Here is an 18,371-nt window from a genome sequence, read left to right as displayed (position 1 = left end):
CAACTTTGTGCAATTCTTTGGTGATTTACACAAGAATTGATGTGGCATTAGCAAAAGTTGATGGGGGCATTAGCAACTCTGTTTTAGAACCCATGCTTGTAAGTATGGGTTGTCTTGTGTTAAGTTTTTTTGGTAAGACTAATGATAAATTGTTGTGGCAAGGGCATAGAACCGTTGATTTTTTCTGTGTATCCCGAAGAAAAAGATCATGGTTCTATGCCTTTGCCACGTCAACTGCGTACAGACCACATGTTTTGCAGCGTTGATTTATAATGGCTTAATAAACCTGGACTTGATTTTGATCAATTTAAACGTTTGGATCCATTAACTCATGAACATTTAATCAATGGTGGAAATAAAACGTATATAAAGGATATATCATATAACAGACTGGATTACCTCCATTAGATTTTATGTTTTAACCTCAGATATTTTGTAGGCGTTTGGATAGGACTCATTGGCTACTTCTGACTCTTGCGGGGAGTTAGAAGTCGTTTGGATGCGTTTGTATTAACTACTCTTTCGAAGAGTTACTCCGCGCAAGAGCAAGAAATTACTCTTTATGAAGAAGTCAAGAAAACCTATTTCTCAAAACTCTTCTTGCGGGGAGTCAAAATCTAACAGTTCGTTTTACCAAAATACCCTTAACTTTATTAATTTTCTATGAAAATATTTCTAATTCATTTGCCCTTAAATCAAACAAAAGAAACATTTATTAATATTAATTTTTTTTTTTTTTTTTAATTTTGAGTATAATGGATTTAAACACATTATATTAATATTTAATATTTAAAATATTATATTATATTATATTATATTAATATTTATAGTTAAACACATTATATTAATATTTAATATTTAAAATATTATATTATATTATATTAATATTTATTATATTATATTAATATTTATAGTTAAAATGTCAAAAACAATATAGTTTGAAGGCATATTATGACACTAAAAGACAGTCTGTCAATTTTTTTAAAAATTTTGAGTATAATGGATTTAAACACATTATATTAATATTTAATATTTAAAATATTATATTATATTAATTTTATAGTTAAAATGTCAAAAACAATATAGTTTGAAGGCATATTATGACACTAAAAGATAAAAAACAGTAACTGGTATAATATAAGGGTATTCTAGTCTTTTTTCTAGAAGTCATGAGAAGTCAGTATGGTTCCCAAACAAACTTCCAGTACAAAAGTACTTCTGCCAGTACTTCATAGAGTTGATTGCCAAACGCCATTTCTGCACATAATTACTTTTCCAGCTCCTCCATAAAGTACTTCAGCTCCTGTTCTTTGGAAGAGTAGTTCTGCTCCTGGTATCCAAACAGGCCCAAAAGTTTCTTTTATAAGATTTCTTCCAAGAGAGTATGAATCATTGGATCCCAATTCAAATTCAAGTTTGTAGCCCGCTTCGACAACCTAAGTAAAGCAATCCAATGGAAAATCACCACGTGTACTTTTACTTTAATAGAGAAGGATCAAGTATATAAAATCGTTCACACCAAGCGCACCTCTTATAATATAAGATTATAATAAGTTATAGAAAGCTATCATTGGACATTTGACCGAAGCCATACGGAAAGCATGGGTACTACGCACTCGCGGGGATTCGATATTGTAACGTGAGAGTCCCGTTTTTTTTTTCTTTTTTCTTAATTCCCTCGCAGAGAGAAAGAGAGAGAGAGAAACCCTAATTCTCATCCAGAACGATCTTCTCTTCTTTATCAACCAAAAACCACTCAAATCAACTCGAATTCCTCAAATTCTCCATTACAATCTCAATTTCTGCAACATTTTAATATTGATTTCTTGCAATATTAAACAGGAAGATCACCATCAGAACCTTGAATCCCTCGATTCATCAAAACTGCAAATTCTCATCACGAACAACGATCGATTCGACATTTTTATCTTCTTTCTTGGATTTCGTTAGAGATATTTGTTATTCTTCCATGAAATTGATTGATTCTTGGGGCTAAATGATGGCGGAAAGATTGACGCTAGAAAAGAGCGCCTTATTCTCTCCAACGAGCTCTCGTTCTGTAACTGAGACCGTTAATGGCTCGCACAAGTTCGTGATTCAAGGATACTCGTTGGCGAAAGGTATGGGGATTGGGAAACACATCGCGAGCGAGAATTTTACCGTTGGAGGGTACCAGTGGGCAATCTATTTTTATCCGGATGGTAAGAATCCCGAGGATAATTCGACTTATGTATCTGTTTTCATCGCTTTGGCGAGCGAGGGGACTGATGTTCGAGCGCTTTTTGAGCTCACCCTCATCGATCAGAGCGGTAAGGGGAAGCATAAAGTTCATAGCCATTTTGATCGGTCGTTAGAGAGCGGACCCTATACGTTGAAGTATCGAGGGAGTATGTGGTAAGCTTAACGTTCACTTTCGTTTCTTTCTTTCTTTTACCCTTTTCTATGAGTTCTTGATTCTGTTTGTAATCAATTTTTTTTTGTAAGTCTAAAATTTTATTAAATCACTGAAAAAGAAAAGGAAAAGGAGGCCAAGATGGCGCTCAAAACAAGAGAAAGAAAGCCAACCAAAAGAAAACGAAAGGCTGAAGGCCACACTAACCCCCACACAACACTTACACAGCACACAAAGAATCCCACTTAAACACAAAGTCCTTGAAGGCAATACCTTCAAAATCTTTGCTTAATTTGGTCCAGAAATAAAGAAAGCTTGAAATCTCCAGGAGCACCGCTTGGGGAGGACTTTCCTTTCTCTGAAACACCCTTTTATTCCTCTCTTTCCAAAGGCCCCAACATAAAACAATAGCCCGTAGGATAGCTTTGTAACCATATGGTGTTGACGTGGAAGATACAAGTGGAAAAGTATTGCTTGCATTTTCAAAAATCTCACATTTTTTTATTATTTGATGTCTTGGTAGAATGGATTACTGATTATTTTTGGGATCTTGTCAGTTTTCATGCCGACCCCTTTAAATTGGGATGAGGCTTTGATGAGGATTTTGCCGGATTTCCTAAAGCACATTTTTTTTTTTTTTTTGGGGTGGGGGGGGGGGGGGGGGGATTTAATTTGCATTCTATTTGTTGGTTTTCCTAATTGTGCATGCAAAGCTCTACAATTTGAGATTCTTTGCATGCTTTTTCCCTTTTAGGTAATTCTTGGCGCATATTTGAATCCAAATTTGTTTAACATGGGAGGCACTCGAAATTTAGCACTTGCGTTGACAAGAAGTCTGAACATCTCTGAATTTAGGATATACCCTTTCCTTATGAATTTTAAGTCCTGCTAAATGAGAACTGTGGATATCTCCTTAATAACATTTGAGCTCTTCTGGCCTACTTTTTTCCTTGAAAATAATGGTTTGGGATCATATGTTGGAGCTACTATCTGGTGGTGCATTAATAGCTCTCTGTCTTTGTGGTTTGTAAACCTACACTCTTTGGAGGTTGATTTGTATGATCCTCTTTTTATTCAGGGGTTACAAACGCTTTTTCAGACGAGCTATGCTTGAAACATCAGATTTCCTTAAGGATGATTGCTTGAAAATTAATTGCACTGTTGGGGTTGTGGTTTCGACTATAGATTGCTCCAGATTACACTCAATACAGGTCCCTGACTCTGATATTGGAAACCATTTTGGTATGTTGCTGGAGAATCGGGAAGGTTCAGATATTGTTTTTAATGTGCGTGGGGAGAAGTTTTATGCTCATAAGTTGGTATTGGCTGCTCGATCCCCTATATTCCGAGCTGAACTTTTTGATGGGGTGGAGGAAGATGAGCATGAGATTTTTGTTGCAGATCTGGAGCCTAAGGTGTTTAAGGTGAAAAATTCAGTAACCTTTCCTATGATTTGGGTTTCTATATGGTGGACTGTGTAATTTGTAGGTTATATGGCAGGAGAGCCCCACACATCCCTGTTTGTACTTGTATTCCTCAAATTCTTTATCCTTTGCCATGTGCAGGCCATGCTGCACTTTATATACAGAGACACTCTAATGGAAGATGAGGAGTTGATACCTTCAAGTTCATCTTGTGCATCCTCTGAATTTGATACGTTGGCTGCAAAGCTTTTAGCTGCAGCAGACAAGTATGGTTTGGATAGACTTGGACTGATGTGTGAGTCTTATCTCTGCAAAGATATATCTGTTAATTCTGTTGCCAAAATGCTTGCCTTGGCTGACCGTTGCCATGCAATGGAACTAAAAGCTGTTTGCCTAAAATTTGCTGCTGAAAACCTTGCAGGTATGCCTTTTAGCGTTAGCTAGACTTTTTATTTTCTTTATCTAAAGCAATGCTATGACATTCTATATTATGTGCGGGATGCTCTTGCATTAGGAAAACTTTCACAAAGTGATGTTGGACGGGAGGGAAAAATACAAAAAATTGCAATTAGGATTAATAGGTTTAATGAAAGAAAGGGTTTATGGTTAGGTTATAGGTTCTAAAATGACTAAAACTAGGATATAAGGACAACATAGATTATGGCTGAGTTTAGAGAGATTTGAGGAAGGGTTTTGAGGTCCAAAGAGATGGTTTGGCTAGCACAAAGAGTGCTATATTTTCCATGGCAGCAGCATATCATACTAAGAGAAATAGAAAAATAAAGAAAAGAGAAGAAGGTAAAGATGAGATGGAGAAAAGGATGATAGATTGACGTTGACTTCACACCAAGGACTTCAATGGCTTCACAACATTAGAGGACTCTCAACCAATAAAATAAAATAAAAACATTAGAGGACTCTCATAAGAGAAGACCTGTAACTTTTTTCTTCTTCTTCATTCATTCATTGATTTGAAAATAACAAATTACATGTATCTATACTCTCCTTCTCCAACTAAGAGTCCTATAATAGCTTAAATACTAAAATAGGGAAAAAAAAATCTTACATAGGATTCTAATTAGAAGTCTAACTAAATTGGAAAATTAAAACATACCCCCTACTTAAAACAGGGACCATCTAATAAGGGGTTAAACAAAATTAAAATACAACCCCAAAATAGATAGTGTACTAAGGACTCCTAATCAATATGGACTCCTGACAAAGAGACTCCTAAACGATATGAACTCCTAACAAATATGGGCCATGGGCATGATGTTCCCATCAGCTCTCCCTGCCTTGAACGACTCAACCATGTTGAGTTTGAGAAGCTTCTTGAAGATCCCACCCAAGAGATGCAGTACGATACCAAATCTGCTTCAAAAGAACAATCTTGGATTCACTCCCAGTAAGCATCACACCTATTCCAATTATTGGAAAAAATTCTTTCATCTTCACTTAATCAACTTCCCTTGGAAAGTTCTGCACTTCACGTAGTCCCTTAAAACCAAACCTTTGATACTAAATCTGATGCAGGATGGGAGGAAAAAATACAAAATTTTGAATAAGGATTAATAGGTATAATGGAAGAAAGGGTTTAGGAGATTATGGCTGAGTTTAGAGGGATTTGAGGTCCATAGAGGTGGTTTAAAGACTATTGATGGGTTCCTGGTAGATTTAAGAATTCAAAAATCAAGATTTCTTGAAAATCAAGAAAACACAAAGAAGATAGAAAAATTACAAGATTTGAGAAAGAGGAAGATAATAGAAAAAAAATAGTACCTTGGAATCACACCAAGATGAATTGCTCCAATCAAGAGAAATCTCTAGAAGAGCCGCAAAATAAATTTTATTCCAAAAACTATAAAAATCAATTCCAATAGCCATATATATATATATGGGCTAGACTCAAAATCCTAATCCCGAAATTACATAAACATCAACACTTTTGACCTTGATAAGCTAATTCTGTATAGAACTGATATCACATCGGTATTTTGGCCACAACTTTCTCAAAACTCATTGGAATTGCAAATTGTATATTAATTTTTCTTAACCCCTTACATATATTGATAGGTAAAAGATTTAAATCAATGGATTGTTATTTTTAATTTTTTAATTTAGTTAGACTTTTGTTTAGAATCCTATGTAGGAATTTTTAAATTCGCGTTTGGTAGACAAAGTTGTAGACCGTTTTGCCCTATATGACTATTTTTTTTTTTTTTTTGTGTGGAATGGGCTGATGTTTTGTCAGGATGATCTCTATGATAAGGAGATTATCCTCACAAAAGATCAGACCATTATGAAAGTTCTAACCCAATGGAAAGTGGTTTACAAACTAACTATAAAAATCAACGGTCTACGATTTTTCAACTTGTGAACTGGGGTTAGAAATTTCAGAATGGGCTGATTTTTGTGAGGATGATTTCCTCACTATAGAGATTATCCTCACAAAAAACCAGCCCATTCTGAAACTTTTAGCCTATATAAGACAAAACACTTTGTCCACAAGTTTGTCTCTTGAACCTGACTCATATATATATATGCTAGACTCAAAACGATAATCCTAAAATTACATAAACATCAACACTTTTGACCTTGATAAGCCAATCCCATGTAGAACTGCTATCACATCAGTATTTTAGCCATAACTTTCTCAAACTCATCGGAATTGTGAAATCTTGGGCTCATTGGATCAATAACTGAATAACCTTTCAAAAGGTACAAAAATCGAAACAATACAACAAGTTTTTTGACCCCTTAGAATAAAACCTAACTAAAAATGACATGAATAATACCTAAACTCGAATTAAACTCCTAAATAACCCGAAGACAACTCAAAATTAAAAAATAACTAATTTATAATAACTCCGAACGAGAAAAAAAAATCTAGACTTAAATAAGTGAAAGCCTAAATGATTACAAAATTTTTGTTGGAACCTTGATTTGCATTTGGCATTACAAAGCTAACATTTCTGCATCCCTCTCTACAGAAATTGTTCTCTTCTACATTGTGTGTTGAGAGTTTTTGACTTTTCATGTTGCATTCCTGTGATATGGTTATAAACTCGGATACTTTACAAAGCTTATCTAATTCAGAAGGGCAACTTCATTTAAGTGCTCACAACTATATTATAGTTTATGTCAAACCAGTCTTGTTGGTCCTATGGATGTTTCTTATATTATTATGCCTATTGTTGAGCTTTATCATCCCTTAATATTTATCTATGCCAATCACTAGGACATGTTTTTTTAATAATCCTATATTTATTATAAAAATAATGTTTCTTTTTTAGGATCAACCCCATATTCATGCCTACCTTTATTTAGGGATCCAAAATCCTGTCCAAAGTTTACATTTTTTTTTTCCTGCTTGGGCAGCCATTTTGAATATGCATTTGATAGCCAAAATTCTAATCTCCCGCCAGACTATTGTTGTGAATCATGTTTCTCATATGTAAAGCTAGTGAAGATCTGTGAACCATGTTCTTGATCATTATGAGTTTGCTTCTGAGATCTGGTCTATTTTTTTGCCTCGTGTGACATATCTTGGACTATCCCGCGGTCTGCTCTATCCTTTCAGAGGAATTTAATGGCCTTTTCATCTAAAGGAAGAATATGTGGAGAAGGGTCCTGTTTGTGGTTTGCTGGGGTCTTTGGAAGGATAGAAATAAGATCTTTGAAGGAATGGAACTGCTGATTCAGGATGTCATCCTTAGTGATAAAACATTATTAATCTTATGGTTGAAGCTTTTTGGTAAATTCCAAGGTCATCATTTCGTGGGTTTTGGTTAAGACAAAAAGCTTGTATTTCACAAAGACAGTTGGTGTTTTGTGTAATTTTGGTTGGTCTCTGACTACATTCTTTGTTCTTTTTCCTTGAATACAATTTGCACTTGTCAAAAATATAGACAGAAGCTCCAGGCCTTTTTCATTTTTGGTATTAAGAAGTGGCTGTATCCCTAAATTTTGGTGCTCTTACATAGCTTATTCAGTAAGTTGTTTAATGCGCCAAAGATCATGTAATTCAGACACGACTTGGGTGAGTCTGAAATAATATGAACAAGCTGCTGAACTATGGAGGGCTTTCAAGTTTGGTTTGCTTAGTATCTTTAGGTTTGAGCAAGGAAAGTTTTAGTTGGTCGTAGGCTTCTGGTTTGGAGTCTTGTGTTTTATTTTAGAATTCCTTTTTTGGTACACCAAAAAAGACATTTTCTTGTAGTACATTCTAATATTGAGCCACAATTCAATTAGAAAGGCTTTTCTTTTTAGTCAAAAGATTAAGTGGATCTTTAGGAGTTCCAGAAAGTGTTTAATTTGGAAGACATATTGGCTTATAGGGAATCGTAATTTAAGTCCAAGTAGGAGATGTAATATTGTTTAAGCTCTATAATTCGATCCATATTCCCATCACAAAATTCAAATTTTTTTTTTTGAAAATTCAGAAAAATTCCCTGAATAAGGGACCAGCTGATTAAATTGATGAATTAATCTGTGATTTACTGTAGAATCGCCGAATTGTTTCATCCCCCCTCCTTTCTCAGTATAAGGGCTTCGATTTTTTTATTATTATTTATTTAAAAAAATTCATTTCCAACTCTAAACTCTCCTTGCTCCATCTACTCTGTCATCGTCTTTTTCATTTCAAGGTATATTGGTCTTTTCAGCAATATTGATATTTCCTTCAACATGCATCATCTTCAACCTCTTGGGCAAAAGTTTTATGCTTCAACCTCAATAATCTACCTTCTTCAACCTTCAAATCTCAATAAAAATATAGGGTTTTTTAGGGAGGTTGAAGATGCAGGGCTCTTTAGTATAATCATTTGGATTCCCTGGATTTTTTCTGAAACTTTCCCATATTTCTCCAAATTAAACATAACTGAACCCACCTCCCATGGCTCTGCGAATAGATGCCAAATCTGAACTTGCTTACTAGGCTTTGGAATTGAGAGTTGAATGAAATTATTTTTTCTGGCTTATGTGTTTCTTTTTGGAGGTGTGATGTCTGGCAGATTGCCATGACTGCAATTCCTTGAGTTACCGAAAGGTGGGCTCCGAAAAATCTAATTATGGACTGGACCACTTCTTAAGAAGGATACCAAACACTGCATGGATTCTTTTTTGAAAAAACAAAATTATGGACTGAGGTGAAATAAGTAGAAAAACAAGCTGAACGGATCGTTTACTGGACCACTATTCAAGAAGAGAAACAGCTTAATGGCCTAATTTATGAGCCGGACCACTTTTCAAGAAAAGAAAAAAAAATCTAAATGTTGTCAAATACCAAACATTGCATGGATATTTCTATGCTACAATTTTCTCATTTCTTACTGGACCACTTTTCAAGAAGGGCAACATAGCTATATGATGACTACTGCTGTGTGATCGACACTCAACGGCTTGTGCGACATATAGTTAGTGATGCTCTGTTGGTCACATTAACTTAAACTGTTAATAGCTACTTGCTTTATGAAAGAAATGGAGGAATTTAGATTTTTGTACTGTATATCTCCTGCTTTGGAACCACCATGGATCACAAAGATAATAGGGTTATGAACCTAAATCTATAAATTAAAGCGGATAGTAATTATGGTTAACAGATTTGGGGTACACACAAGTTGTGATCATCTTCAAAGTGTTGTGCCAAAAATTTGGTGTACTACATTCGCTAAAGTACCTGTGCTTTAAATAGTATCTTTCTATATAGTTAAAATACCCTTAGTGATATACGCACACTCTAGTTTGTTAAAAAATGTATGGTATGACTAGGTTTTTTAGGTGTCTTTGGGAATGAGTAAGGTGTTATTAGAATAATAGCATTGTAGATATAATGTAGATCTGGTGGTCTTGAGTAATTTTATCGTTGTATGATAAAAATAGCAGAATGATAAATGCGAAGTCTTGGTTTAGAAGCTTTGAAGGGTATTTGTAGAGTTTGGAAAGGAAATTTGATGATGGGTTGTTTAGAGATTCGGAGATGCATCAGTCCTATGAAAAACGGAATTCAGTGTTCTCTAATTGTTTACAAAAAATTATGTTATTGCATTCCTTCCAATCACCTACAAAAAATGGAAAATGGGAGCATTTTTCTAATCAAACAGACTTTAGGATTAACATCATACAATGCCTACTCTTTTAGGAGGTCAATATCATTCTCTGGCATGACCTATAAGTCCCCAAGGCCACACTATCCATGGAAACTATGATGGTCATATACGTAATGTGCTGTCATCTATTCATTTTTTGTGGAGTTATAAAAGAGACTTGAAGTTGGAGCTATGTCTATAATAGTGGGTACTTTTCCCGAGAAAGGTGGGAGCAATGTTGTTAAATAGCATATGCGACCAACACGTGCTGTTGGCATATGTGATTTTGCACATCGCATATGAGGTGGCATATGCTGCAAGAAAAAAATTGCAGAAAAATATGCCATCACACAAATCACATATGCCATCACACACAAAAATATGCCATCGCAAATTGCTAGATAGCGTAGTTTGGGGTATGTGACCGCATTTGACAACACTGGGTGAGAGATATACTTGCTGCTTATTTCTATTTCCCGAGAAAGGTGTGGAGTTTCTTGGTTCGAGTTCTCCATCATTCTTGATATGATTTCAAGAAATCCTTGGTGTGATTCTAAAGTTCTATCCTTCTATCTCTTCTCTTTATCTTCTAATCTTATTTCTATTTTCTTGATTTTCTTTTAATTTTCTTGTTCTTGATTCTTGAATTCATGAATTTTTAAAATTTTAAAATTTTGAAACCCCTTTCTCTCAACCTTTTAATCCTTTCTCCCATCATTCTCTTAATCCTTTTCCTTTACTCTATAAACCTAAATCTCTAAACATAATTGCAAAATTCTATAATTAAACCTGACAATCAAATCCCTTTGGGTTTACCCTAAACTTTTAAAGTAAATCTATTGTGCCCAAATTTGTAACCCAATCCCAATCCAGATTCCCTATCTACCACCCTTCCCAAGTAGAACAACCTTAGAATCAAACAAATATGGGTTGTCTTACATCAACTGTGCTCTGCATTGATTGTATTTGTGTTTGTTTGAATTCATTTAATCTATCATTTTTTTTTTTCGGAGACTCCTAAATGCCTTTTTTTATATTTATTTACCATGTCTATACAATCAGATTTTTGTTTTTTTTTTTGATAAGTTACACAGATCATATGAATTCATTGAAGTTTCACATAGCAATTCTGATCTTGGTTTCTGTCGATGGTATGTCTTTTAATGTTGTAATGCTTGGACCTAGCCTTTTAGTCTTGTAATCATTATCCAACCCTGTTAACAGCTTTATTTCTTTTATGCATTATTTCTGCTAGTTATGACTGCGATGACTGTTAAATACTAAATCATAAGGTGCCAGGTTGATGACTGTAACTACATTAAACTGTTAAAATTTGATAAATTTTTTGAAGTTTTACCATATAAGTAAATTTGAGAGAATCGTGATTTAGCAACAACTGCTTAGTATGTTTATAAAGTTTTTCATTCTTCAGGAACTCCCCAAGTAATTGAAAATTCGGGAATCGAGAACGGAGCCTAAGGTTTCGATCGATTCTCTTAACTATTTTTTCCCGTGCTTAATTTCTCTTTTGTTCATGCTCGAATTGCCACTCCCAATGCAGCTGTAATGCGATCAAATGGGTTCGAGTATCTAAAAGAGAATTGTCCATCGCTGCAGTCAGAACTCCTAAAGATAGTAGCTGGGTGTGAGGAGGAATGTAGCAGCGGAGGTGGAAAGAGCCGAAGTGTGTGGGCTCAGCTCTCAGATGGTGGTGATACCAATGGCAGGAGGGTAAGGCAACGGACCTGATGCGAGGAAAAGAAAAAAAAAATCTGGGTAATTGTACAATGCTGGTGATGTCTTAGATAAAGAAAAAAGGAAGAAAAAAATATATATATTTCTGCGATATTTTTTTATCCTTTGTATGTTTTCTCGGAGGATTATGATGGCAATGAATTGGATGTTTTAAACTGTAGGCTTCTAGTAGCAGCTGTGACATTTAGAGAGAGAACTTATGACCCTCTCCGTGAAGTCATTCTGCCAACGTCCACTGACTGTGAATAGCATCCACGCTGCAACTAAGGTGATGTGAACAGTACCCTTTATGACCTGAACAGCTCGCTTGGTTGAATTACCGGATTTTTTTTCTTTGTACCGTGCCCTTGAAAGACATATTTAGATTTTAGAGTGCAAATACCATAAAAAGGAGGGAAAAAAGCCTCCGGTTTTAATTTGATTGCAGCTTTTAGGTTTATACCGGTTAAGGGGCATAATTCTGTTCATTTTACCTTGGTTAGTCGCCTTTGGATCCATGTCTTCACATTATTTTCGAATGGTTTACAAATTTGTAGAATCTGGTGTGTTTCAATTCATAGAGACGGATGACTATTTGTTTTGCTCCATCTGCCATTGAATTTCAATTACGTATTTGAATGATGACGGTTTGTTTTTCTTTTTTTTTTGTTTTTGTTGAAATGCTGTTCTGATATGATCTTTGACATTCGATGACTGTTTCTTGTATCCCATTTGGCCATAATGTTGTTCTGATTGGGCGAACTTGATGATCGATGTTAAAGTTTCATAAAAGACAGTTGATAGGCTCAGAGTAGTTTTTTTTTCCGAGGGCCTGAATCTGAGCATTCTGATGTGCTTTGATCCCCCTAGAAACAGTAACGATTAGAACCTAAAGTCTCGTGCCCAACTTTCAGCATTTAGACTAGGTACCTGATCCCCCCCCTAGTGAAATCTTTTACTAAGGGTCGTTTTGTTCAAATGGATTACCACATCAGAAATCCGAAACCATCGCCCTCGTAAGTTTCATAGAGAACTCAGATTAAAAAAAAAAATCAAAAATCAAAAACAGTTTCTTTGAACTAGATCCAAGGTTTTGAAAATGGTTGGCTACCAAGCTTCTACATAACTCTCAAACTTAAAAATAAAATTCAAATTCAACATTAAAAAATTACTTCTTTTTTATCAAAATTCAAAGAATATGGTCCTGTGCAACATTCAAACCATGGATCATGTTTTTGGATGCCGAAGAGGTGCTCCCCAAAGGATTCTTAGTAAGGCTAGGGTGACTCGTTTTTCTATTGGTTCACAAGGCAATGCCAATTCAATAGAAAAAAAATGTAAAAGTGACTTGAAGTAACACTCAAATTAGCACTCGTGTGCAGAAACCATTGTTAATTTTTTTTTCCCTCAAAGTAAGCGTGTTATACACTCGAGAACAATTGATACTTCCCTGCAAATAAGATGAACATATTTTCTTGTCTGTCTTTCATCAGCATTATATATATTTTAGGTGTCTTTTCAATAATAATAAAAAATCTTGTACACTAATTGTCATTGTCGTCCACGTGGTCATTACTTTTTTTTAACAAGAGGTTCAAGATGACTGGTTTTTAAGAAAAATCAAAGGGTTCTTTTCTGTTAATTGTGGTTGGGATCAAGGTGTATGTTACCTATTATGAGTATTTCAAACAAGATAAAGTTAAAGTGACATTAAAATCTATATCATGGGAGAGATATTTTTGACGTGAATGTGTGTTAGAATCATAGATACTTTTCATCAAGACATGACTAGTCAGAAATGTCTCTCACATTGTACATTTCAATGTTACTCGAACCAGCACGAGTCATTCAAATATTCACCAAAAGGTGGAGGAAGACCCCTACATGTTCCCTCCAAATTTTTTAAGAGACTCACTTCTTCAAACCTTTTTCCTCTCTCAATCTCATTCTTCTTCTTATTTTAGAAGTTTATTTATTTATTTTTTCAGGTTTCTTCTCTCATTGGTTTTGGATTCAGAGACATGGGTGGATGATAAGGGGAAATAAAAAAATTAAAAAATTAAAAAGGGTGGATTGACTATCCCCACCCATAACATTTATTAATTGATTAATATTATATGATTATAAGGAAAAATAAATCACTATCATTCATTCCTAATGCAGTACAGTTGGTTCTTTAAGCATTGCGTGCCCTAGACTTTTGATTAAGGTTGTAATAGGGTTGATGATTGGTGGGGTCCTAATCTTAATTCAGTCAAAGACGATGGCCATACCCGAATTAGGTCTAATTCGACTAAGTCCAAGTTTTACCTGCATAGTTTTTGGGTCAGATTCAAATTGATTTTCTAACTTAATAAAATATATAGATTCATGGAATAAAAGTTTAAAAAAAAAAAAAAAAAAATCGTTAGAGAATAAATTTATTATAATTTTTATAGTATGGTCAACTCTCTGGTCAGATTAGAATAATCGGACTTCAACCTTATTTTTGGGGTGGATTAATTTGACAACCCTAATATTTAAGAGAGTTACTATTGCAACACCAACTTTTGCTAACGCCACACCATCATTTGCAATTCTTTGGTGATTGAAGGAATTGGTGTTGTATTATTAAAAGTTGATGGGTCAATAGTAGCTCTCATATTTAAAGATATATTTGTGGGTGGCAATGTTACACGTGTGATTGAGTGCTTGATCATTGTCGCTATCCTTTATTCCAAGAGTAGAATATACGCTTTCATTGTCAAACTCAAACTCATAAAGCCACGTGAAGTAGAATCAAACTAGGCCGAGTCGACTAGACGCAGCTGACTAGGGGGATCAATGGTACCCATTTACCTCGAATCGAAATCGAAAATCCTGATTGTGATTTTTTTTTTATTGGAATCGATTAGAATTGGGTCTAATATGGAATCAAACCGATAGGAACCCAAATGACTAGGTTCTATCCAATGAGTACTCACGCGTACTCAAAACTGATTTATTTTACATTATACACTGTAGACACCGAATTTGAGCGGGCCCTTGACACAAAATACCCCAAAATTGAGATGGGCCCCAAGCCCAAACCTACAAAAAAAAAAAACCCAATACATTTTCCATTGATAAATGTTCGAGATCACTCACGTGGACCATGGACCCAAACACCCCACCCTTAAAACCAACCCGATATAAGCCCCAAACCCATCTTTATTATATCCAAACCCAAACCACCTTATTCTATATTCCTAAATCCAACCCAACCTAAGCCCAACTCATTACCCAAGTCCAACCCACATCAACTCAACCCAATACTATGCTACCCAAGTCCATTACGATTACTATTCAATTTCCTATCCAAGCCCACACCCAAACCCAACCTAAGCCCATTATCCCAAAGCCCAACTCATAACCTAAGCCCAATTCAATACCCAAACCCAATCCAACCTATCAATCTCATCAAACCAATCACCAACTCAATACAAAAAATGACACATGTCATCACACCCTTCCACCTTCCTCATCTAATCAACCAACTCCATCACTTCCCTCCAAAAATCAACTCAACCCATAATCCTACCTTAACCTAACATATTACCCATCCTCTCATCATCATCAACCACCAACATCACAACCCATACCCTACATACCTTAACTTATTCCCCATTCTCTAACACTATCAACCACCCACATCACAACCATCACTTTCCTTTAAAACACTCTCACAAAATCACCTCAACCCATACCTCCCACCATCACCCCCATACTCTTCTCTCTAATCATCCAACCACCATCACCAATCAACTAATCTCTTCATCTATCTATTTGCCACATGTCACCATCCCTTCAACTCTCCCAAAATCTAACCAATCAACCTCTTACTCTACCCATCCCCCCAAATTAAACACCTTACCTCTTCAACCATCTCAACACTCCTTCTCCAAACAACTCTCTTACACCCCCCATTCCTCCCATCAACCATCACTCATCTCACCCCACCAAACACTTTACCCAAATGGATTTGGGTAAGATGCAAACCATTTGGGTTAAAACACAACCCATTTCTCTCATTACAAAACTACCTTTATTTCCCTCTCAAATTTCATACCCTTCTTCTTTCAAACCCATGCCATTATCCCTTATTCTAATTCCCCACCCTATTATACCCTTAAAATAACTTCAAAAACCCCTCCATTTTCCCCTCACCACAACTAATGAAAATTTGACAAAAAAATCCTTAAAAAGATAACTCTCCCTCTTTACTACTCTTAACCTTCAACTCACCTCACTACACTCAACCCTCTCTCATCCCATACTCAAAACTCTACTCTCAATCTTCTAAAAAGTCTACAACTCAACTCAATCTTCTACAACCTCAAGCAAGTCCAAGTCAACTCAAAGAAGAATATCAAGAAAAGCCTTGAAGATCAAGATTGGGACAAGGTGGGTTTGAAAAAGGACCATCCCCTCTAACCCCCCTCTTCTACTCTCCCTTTTCCCACATATTTACACACACCATCATGGGTTAAATAACCAAAGGGCCCCTTCTTCATAAGGGTGCCCTTAATGATTGAAACCAATATTGAAAGGCCCTCACACTTGAGGGCACATATCGAATTTTTCTTCGATTATATTTTATTTTAAAAAATCGAATCCGAGGTTACCACATTACGTGGATGGAGTAGGGTGCCTGACACCTTCCCTACTCCATAAATGGATCCCATTACCTTGAATCAAGGTTGTGCCACGTGCATTATCCAACGAGAGTCATCAAAAATGTCAAAATGACATGTTTTTCAAAAGATACGACTTCGGGTGACCATTAACACCCATTTTCGAATTTGAATGGTGGCGACTCCAAAATACCCCAAAGTGGAGGGATGTTTCGAAAACGTTGAAAATCCCGTGTCCACATACACGATTCAAAATAATCCTATATTTTAAAATTAATATATATGATATAAAGTTCTTCAAATTTTATATAAATTAAATATTTAAGTTTAAGATGAGTCATTTTTTTTAAAATTTATTGTAAAAAAAATAAATTTTAATATTTGAAAATAAAAATTATTAAATCATCATTTTAGTGGAACAAATTATTATTAAGTTGATACTTTACAAATGATATGTTATTTTTTAGAAAGATTTTTTTTATATAATGATTTTGAAATAATTTTTCTCATTCGATTCTTGAGAACTAGAACCAATGGGTACTTTGTGATTTTTGATGGTTCCTGTTCCGATTTCACTTCTTTTAAAATTGGAATAGGAATTGACAAGAATCGAAATCGATAAAATATAAAGGTTATGGTTCTAATATTCATAGGAACCGACCCATTGACACCCCTACAACTGACTTCCAAATTAACTCGGAGCTGATGTGTTTGAACCAGTTCATCCAGTCGGCTTGAAGATTCAACCAAGTTGAGCCAAAAATTCGATGTGCTAACTGAGTTAACTCAAGCAAATAACTTATTTTTTGGAGGATGATATTTAATTTTAGAGTCATGATAATATGACGCCCCTATGCTCCCGTCGCATAACTGTAGATCATTTGCCTCGGGATACATAGAATCATAAATATTTTTCTTGCGTATCTCAAGGCATTTTGCTCTCTGAGTTAGTGATGGGAGCGTAGGGGGGTGTTTGTCAGAGGGGAGCGTCATATTAATACAATTTTTAATTTTAACACTTATAATGCTAGATTAGAGAAAAATTAATCGTCCAGTGTCAACATGTCCGACTATAATGTTCTTTACTTTGAATCGTGCTCCCAAATATGGGACATTACCTTTGAATCTCCAACATGAATATGAAGGCAAATAAAGGACAATCCCTTTGTGAGAAAATGAATTAAGGGCATATGTTAACGTGCAATAAATACATTTTAGGAATAAATATCTAAGGATATTTTCATAAAAGTAATAATATTTTAAGATTTTTTTTAAGTACAAAATTCAATTTCCCACGTGCATTTAATGCACTTTAACGTGTGTCGCTTGGGACACACGTCAGCAAGATTCATGAATTAATGGAATCATCAATTATTAACGTCAACATCACCCTAAGATGGGAATTGACATTATCTATTGACATGTTGGCAAGTAAAATCGTCACCTTGACATAAGATGGACAACTTGTTCGTACACGTGTCTTACCATGCCGACAAATATCCAATCTACTCAAGTTCAATTTTGAAGCTCTAGACATGTTGGCAAGTAACATCGTCACCTGGACATAAGATGGACAACTTGTTCATAGACGTGTCTTACCATGACGACAAATGTCCAAGTTACCCGAGTTCAATTTTGAAACGGCCAGGCCGTTTCAAAATTTTGTAGGAACCCTCCTCGTAACATGACACGTAATTTATTTTTTTGTATTTATTTCATTACCTATCATTTTTATCAATATTTGAGATACCACATGTAATGTGAAGGAGAAGATTCCATGGAACTTTGAATCGGGGTGGGTGCCTCAAAATCTTTTTCCCACATTACCCTCACGGACTTAATCATTGAAGTGCAATAGCAAAACAACAATAATAAGGGTTCAATAATTGAGAAATGTACAGTAGTTTGTACCCACATATCTATAATATTAAAATATTTAACTATATTATTATTTGACTCAATGAGTAGACTCGACTCCTTGAATATCTGAGTTACGTCATTGAATGCGTGTGTCAGTTGATCTTCTTGAATTGTTTAATTGTGAGGGATGTCATGTCAGCCATCAACATTGAACAAATTCACC

General features: G+C 35.2%; 1 protein-coding gene across 5 annotated transcripts; it reads left to right on the top strand.

The window, feature by feature from the left end:
* The first annotated feature begins 1,587 nt into the window (after window positions 1-1,587).
* Window positions 1,588-12,244, top strand: BPM4 (BTB-POZ and MATH domain 4). Of its 5 annotated transcripts, none has more exons than XM_086422172.1 (5): window positions 1,588-2,394; window positions 3,471-3,816; window positions 3,958-4,237; window positions 11,464-11,633; window positions 11,819-12,244. In XM_086422172.1, the coding sequence occupies exons 1-5, from the start codon at window positions 1,997-1,999 to the stop codon at window positions 11,843-11,845; spliced, it is 1,221 nt and encodes a 406-aa protein (XP_086278298.1). In that variant the 5' UTR covers window positions 1,588-1,996; the 3' UTR covers window positions 11,846-12,244. The 5 variants fall into 5 exon arrangements, with proteins under 5 accessions (XP_086278298.1, XP_086278302.1, XP_086278300.1 ...); XM_086422174.1 differs by having other exon boundaries at window positions 1,589-2,394; window positions 11,464-11,678; XM_086422175.1 differs by lacking the exon at window positions 11,819-12,244 and adding an exon at window positions 11,335-11,382 and having other exon boundaries at window positions 1,589-2,394; window positions 11,464-11,704.
* The last annotated feature ends 6,127 nt before the right edge of the window (window positions 12,245-18,371 follow it).

This window comes from Akebia trifoliata, chromosome 14 (genome assembly GCF_017979445.1).
Source record: "Akebia trifoliata isolate Shusen 1 chromosome 14, ASM1797944v1, whole genome shotgun sequence".
NCBI classification, from domain to species: domain Eukaryota; kingdom Viridiplantae; phylum Streptophyta; class Magnoliopsida; order Ranunculales; family Lardizabalaceae; genus Akebia; species Akebia trifoliata.
This window is presented reverse-complemented; position numbering and strand designations above follow the sequence as displayed.

Bases quoted from the DNA above. Each gene is read 5' to 3' on its own strand.
- BPM4 (XM_086422172.1), top strand. From the start codon at position 1,997: ATGATGGCGGAAAGATTGACGCTAGAAAAGAGCGCCTTATTCTCTCCA. The intron at 2,395-3,470 runs GTAAGCTTAACG...CTTTTTATTCAG, and splicing joins AAGTATCGAGGGAGTATGTG to GGGTTACAAACGCTTTTTCA. The intron at 4,238-11,463 runs GTATGCCTTTTA...CTCCCAATGCAG, and splicing joins TGCTGCTGAAAACCTTGCAG to CTGTAATGCGATCAAATGGG.